This window comes from Argopecten irradians, chromosome 10, assembly GCF_041381155.1.
Source record: "Argopecten irradians isolate NY chromosome 10, Ai_NY, whole genome shotgun sequence".
In the NCBI taxonomy this organism is placed as follows: domain Eukaryota; kingdom Metazoa; phylum Mollusca; class Bivalvia; order Pectinida; family Pectinidae; genus Argopecten; species Argopecten irradians.
The window spans coordinates 18,551,872-18,557,871 of NC_091143.1; the positions used below are offsets into that span (position 1 = coordinate 18,551,872).

Sequence of the window (6,000 nt, forward strand, 5' to 3'; positions counted from 1 at the left end):
GACTTACTAGATGAAATAGAGTCATGCAAAGAGAATCCGAAATATGCTACTTTGTTATCCTATTTTGATGCATCATCAGGGATTCGACCAATCGTTTCGAAACTCCCCCACCCGTTGCAAGAAAATTGGGTCACGCAAGCTTCAAAGTACAAGATCAAACATTACGTTCCATTCCCTCCATTCTCTTACTTCACAAAGTTCATCAGAGAAATGGCTGCCATTAAGAATGACCCGTCTTTTGTACAGGAACCGTCAACCATATCTGGCGACAGGAGAGAACGCAATGCAAACACTTACCAGATAAATGCCCGTAAAACTGAGGTATCCTCTATAGAAGATACAAATGATTCAGTGCCTCGATGCCCTATTCACAATTCTCAGCATTCATTGAAGGACTGTCGCGCGTTCTTGGACATGTCAGCGGAGAACCGAAAGGAATTTTTACGTGCTAATCGTCTATGCTTTAGATGTCTATCATCAACAACGCACGAGAATGTAAAGCAAACATGAAATGCGGTCTATACAATAGTTTCCGTCACATGACAATCATGCACGTAGATCATGCCACCCCGACCATGACGACCACTCCTGCAACCGCCCAAGGCGGGGAGAAAATGGTGACACGTTATTCTGTGTCAACAAACTGTACAAAATTATGTGGACTGGTATGAAAGGTAGATCGTATGGTAAAACTATTTTAGTGGAAGTGTATCCTTCTAACCACCCAGAAAGAGCTGTAAGAACTTACGCCATGCTTGATGATCAGAGCAACCGCTCGCTTGCTTCCCCAGAATTATTCGATGTTATCGGCATTTCTGGTGTAACGACTGCCTATACTCTATCATCGTGCTCTGGAAAAACAACGATGCATGGCAGACGTGGCAATAACCTGGTTGTCCGATCAGCAGATGGATCCTATAGGACAGACCTACCTGTGCTTGTGGAATGCAAGGAAATCCCGAATGATAAGTCGGAAATTCCAACACCAGAAGTCGCGTCATGTTTTCCCCACCTCAACCGCATATCAGAAAACATTCCTCGTCTTGACCCACACAGCAGCATTCAACTACTCATTGGCCGGGACCTCCCGGAGGTTCATCAGGTTCATGATCAGATCATCGGACCTAGGGGAACGCCATTTGCCCAGAAGCTAGCCCTAGGATGGGTTATCATAGGAGAGGTATGCCTTGGCGGCGTACACCCTCCTGAGACGTTGAATGTAAACAAGACCAACATAATTGGTGACGGTAGATCATCAATTTTTGAACCATGCGAGAACACGCTTCTTCTCAAGGAGAAGGTGGAGTACAAGTTATATGAATATAAAGGTGAACATTTGTTTGAGAAGGCATCATCTGATGGAAAACCTGGCTTGTCGGTAGAGGACAGACGTTTTCTAGAATTTATGGATTGCAAATTGTTGAAAACCGCTGATGGACATTTCACGGTTCCATTACCCTTCAAGCACCCAAAACCTGACATACCGAACAATAGACCTTTAGCATGGAAACGCGCCAAGATTCTTGATAATAATCTACAGAAAGACACAATCAAACAAGGTCACTTCGTTCAGTTCATGCAAAAGGTCCTTGACAGCGGTGCGGCTGAAGTAGCACCCCCAGTTCGTGAGAAGGAATGTTGGTACCTCCCAATATTTGGGGTATATCACCCTAAAAAACCTGATCAAATACGAGGCGTGTTCGACTCCTCCGCAACCTACCAAGGGAATTCGCTTAACAGCGTTCTCATGGCAGGGCCCGATCTTACAAATAACCTACTTGGTGTGCTCTTACGCTTTCGCAAATACAAAGTTCATGACAGCAGACATCGAACAGATGTTTTATCAATTCCGGGTAACACAAGATCACAGAGACTACCTCAGATTTTTTTTGGTACCAAGACAATGACCCTAGCATGTTTTCGGAAATACACCATCACCAGCTGTCGCTACATATTGTCTACGCCAAGCCGTACAGAACTTTGATAAAACCGGCAATTCCGATGTGAAAGGCTTTGTCACTGACAACTTCTATGTCGACGATGGCTTGATATCCCTTCCCATTGACGAAGAAGCAATAGATCTCATGCGACGCACTCAGACCACGCTTAAAATGGAGAATAACATTCGACTACACAAAATCACCCCTAACAGTACACAAGTTATGAGGGCCTTTCCAAACGAGGACCTAGGTAAAGATCTGAAAAGCCTTTCAGTTGGCCAAGATGTTCTGCCAATTCAACGGAGTCGGGATCTCAATTCAGATGATTTTATTTTTGACGTCCAACTGCCTGAAAAACCGTATACTAAACGAGGATTGCTGTCTACTATTAACGGCATCTTTGACCCGATGGGTTTCGCCGCCCCTTTCACTCTAAAAGGGAAACTACTTCTTCGGGACGCGACTCCAGTAGGAACGGATTGGGACGAACTATTATCTCCACATCTTCAGGAAAAATGGGAAGACTGGAGACTGTCAATTGCATCTCTTTGTGATCTTCGGATACCCCGCATGTATGACTCACAATCACTTAGTCTTTGCACAAACTTACGCCTTGTCATCTTTTCTGATGCATCCGAAAATGCTGTTGCTGCGGTTGCATATCTTCGGTTCGTTAACGATGATGGCTCGATTCGTTATGGTTTTGTGATGGGAAAATCTAAAATTGCCCCATCCAAAGACAACACCATACCACGACTTGAATTATGCGGAGCTGTGTTGGCGGTAGAATTAGGAGAGACGCTCTCAGAACATCTTAGCATCGAAATGGGCAACATACAGTACTTCACAGACAGTAAAGTGGTGTTGGGGTACATTCGTAACGAGACACGTCGATTCTACACCAACGTGAGTAATCGTGTCGATCGTATCCGTAATAAGTCTTCACCTACACAATGGAACTTCGTTCCAACGACCAAGAATCCCGCAGATTGTGGCACAAGGGCTAATATGAACGCAAAGGATTTACCACAAAGTATGTGGCTTTCGGGACCTAACTGGCCTCGCAACAAACCCAAGAGCGATATTCGCACCAAAGACAGCTTCCCTCTAGTGGAACCCCAGAACGATCGCGAAATAAGACCTGATATTACTGTCAGAAAAACGACAATTACCACAAGCAAAGACCTTGGGATTCATTTCCAGAGATTCTCGCGTTGGTGGGGACTGGTTAAAGCCATCACATCACTGATCCGACTTGCACGTTCTTTTCGGGCTCGGAAAGGACTTGGTGCTTTACGTGAGGAAAATTGTATTAACCTTTATCAGGTCGCAGAAACAGCTATAATCAAAACTGTACAGAGTGAGTGTTTTACCGAGGAGATCCTGTGTTTATCGCACGGCAAGGAGCTAGACAAGGAGAGCCCTATTTTACATCTTTCACCATTCTTAGACCAAGAAGGTGTTCTGAGAGTTGGAGGCAGAATTAGTAAGATGAAAGGAATAGTTCCATCTGGACAGATCAATCCGATCATATTACCGAAAAATCATCATATATCGACACTATTGATTGGTCATTACCACGAAAAGGTCCAGCATCAAGGCAGGCACTTTAACCGAAGGAGCCTTACGTAGTGCAGGTTATTGGGTCATTAGCGCTAAACGCAGCATCTCGTCACTCATTCACAAGTGTCTTAATTGTCGTAGACTCAGTAGGAATGTTGAACATCAAAGAATGGCTGATCTTCCGTTAGATAAAATTACCCCAGGCCCACCGTTTACATCTGTCGGGGTCGACATGTTTGGCCCGTGGAACGTTGTGACACGCAAAACCAGATCTAGTTCGGCTGAAAGCAAGAGATGGGCAATTATGTTTACATGCTTAACCACCAGAGCCATGCACATCGAGGTGGTTCAAGATATGAGCAGTTCTAGTTTCATCAACGCGCTCCGACGTTTTATGTCCATAAGGGGTCCCGTTAAACTTTTCAGATCTGACAGAGGAACAAATTTCGTCGGTGCGGTTGACGACATGAAGATCAACGCTGTCAACGTAGAAGACGGGCAGATAAGAAAATTCCTGCACGAATCAAGGATCCAGTGGCTGTTTAATGAGCCCCATTCCTCCCACATGGGAGCGGTGTGGGAGCGCATGATTGGCATTGCGAGGCGTATAATGGACGGAATTATCATTAACGAGAAAATGAAATCTCTTACGCACGAAACATTAACCACCTTTATGACTGAAGTGTGTGCAATTATGAACTCGCGTCCTATTGCTCAGGTTTCGTCTGACCCTAATGTTCCATTGGTACTTAGTCCATCTATTCTTCTAACCGGAAAGGACGATATCTTGCCCGTGATATCAGATTCTTTGGACATCAAGGACATGTACCGAGCTCAATGGAAACATGTTCAGGTGCTTGCCGACATATTCTGGAGACATTGGAAAGTGGACTATTTACAGTGCTTGCAATCTCGTCGCAAATGGTTCTCTAATCGACCTAACCTCAAGATCAACGATGTCGTTATTCTGAAGGATAAGAACACCAAAAGACAACACTGGCCTTTAGGTGTCGTAGTAGAAGTTTTCAAAAGGGATGATAATCTGGTTAGGAAGGCCAGTGTACGGATCTACAAGGAAGGAAAAACTGCAACATATCTTCGACCAATCAATGAAATGGTGTTACTATTAGAGTAATGTTGAACTATTATGAATCCATATGTGGAATAGTGTCAATACCAGACGGGGAGTGTGCTGACAAGTAGTCAGGGTTATTTTCTTGTTTTATGGATAGTAGCTATTTTTCTCGTTATAGTCTAGTCATTTTGGCTTGTGCCATATAGAGTTATCGTTCCTGTGTATGGTTGAGTTGAACTGAGTTACCTCCCCTGAGGACAGAACTTCCTGTTATTGTACGAAACGAAACAGAAACGAATCAAACGAATATTTCATGTTCTCTTTCAATGTGTAAATGAGCTCACAGTGTAAGTAAGATGATAACGATGTTGATGATGTTTTTTGTGATGATACCTAGTCATTAGCCTTTGCTTTATCTGATGTTAGATTTGTTTATATAGCATTATCGTATACCTTTTCTCCTTTTTTGTAGCTTTTTACCACGTGGTTTCACCTCAACTTTTGATGACAATGAAAAGATTAAAGTTTAAGAAAAAGACAACCTTGTGTGTGGTTATGCTATCTGCAAGAGCTAAGGGCAGAATAGGATATAATATAAGACTCTTATCATATGTGGATAAGAAGGATAGGGATATTCTACCCGAGGGTCAAAAATATAGTAAAACCCGAGGCTTGCCTTCGTCATACCTTCATTTCTTTCATACCTCAACGTTTTATTGCAGTTTTACAATCATCATATCCCGCCATTTTGAAATAAATCCAATCAAGTTTGTGGAAAAAATGTTAAAATTTTACCGAGGAAATAGAAAATTTGTTGACACCGTGACGTCACGAGGCTTTATTGCATGGGTAGCCATGCAATACAGCCTCAGGCGACATGAGTGTATTGCCCTAGACCAGCCAGTATTACACCCGTAGGTATTAAAGAAAAAGAATTATATCACTTGTAATATAGAGTATTTGTCATTGTTTGTATGTATACAAACGCTGTAGTTATTTCAGCCGAACGAAGCGGCAGTCACTCAGTCAGATGTCTGTATGCCATGTAAACCCGTTGTAGATACACATTCTGCAATCAATAAAAACTGGGAAACTGCTGTCTGAGTTATCGTCGTATATCTGTTGTCAACTAAGCAAAGAAGAACCCCGGAGGCGCGTTATTTTGGTGGCAGCGGTGTTCATAAATCGTGATGGAATCAGAAAATACTGGAAACAGTAGCATGTTTACCACTTTAGACAACTGGACTCTGAGCTTAAATTTCTGCAGTATCGGTTTACGGTTAACGGATGGTCTTACGTCGATAAAGGGATGTATCTTGCGGTTAGCTTACGCGGATGGGCGCAAGGCGTTCTTGGTAACCTTTTAGATAAACATAAATCTGACTATAACCAATTGATGGCGGCTTTACAGTAGAGAGTTAC

General features: G+C 43.1%; 3 protein-coding genes across 3 annotated transcripts; all 3 read left to right on the plus strand.

Annotated features, from left to right (window-relative positions):
* The first annotated feature begins 655 nt into the window (after window positions 1-655).
* On the plus strand, window positions 656-1,984 carry LOC138332581 (uncharacterized). Its single transcript, XM_069280583.1, has one exon. The coding sequence runs from the start codon at window positions 656-658 to the stop codon at window positions 1,982-1,984; it is 1,329 nt and encodes a 442-aa protein (XP_069136684.1).
* A 100-nt stretch (window positions 1,985-2,084) lies between these two features.
* LOC138332582 (uncharacterized) lies at window positions 2,085-3,572 on the plus strand. Its single transcript, XM_069280584.1, has one exon. The coding sequence runs from the start codon at window positions 2,085-2,087 to the stop codon at window positions 3,570-3,572; it is 1,488 nt and encodes a 495-aa protein (XP_069136685.1).
* A 100-nt stretch (window positions 3,573-3,672) lies between these two features.
* LOC138332583 (uncharacterized) lies at window positions 3,673-4,638 on the plus strand. Its single transcript, XM_069280585.1, has one exon. It carries the CDS (start codon window positions 3,673-3,675, stop codon window positions 4,636-4,638), a length of 966 nt encoding a protein of 321 aa, XP_069136686.1.
* Window positions 4,639-6,000: the final 1,362 nt, after the last annotated feature.

Coding starts and splice junctions, on each gene's coding strand:
- LOC138332583 (XM_069280585.1), top strand. CDS start 3,673: ATGGCTGATCTTCCGTTAGATAAAATTACCCCAGGCCCACCGTTTACA.
- LOC138332581 (XM_069280583.1), top strand. CDS start 656: ATGTGGACTGGTATGAAAGGTAGATCGTATGGTAAAACTATTTTAGTG.
- LOC138332582 (XM_069280584.1), top strand. CDS start 2,085: ATGCGACGCACTCAGACCACGCTTAAAATGGAGAATAACATTCGACTA.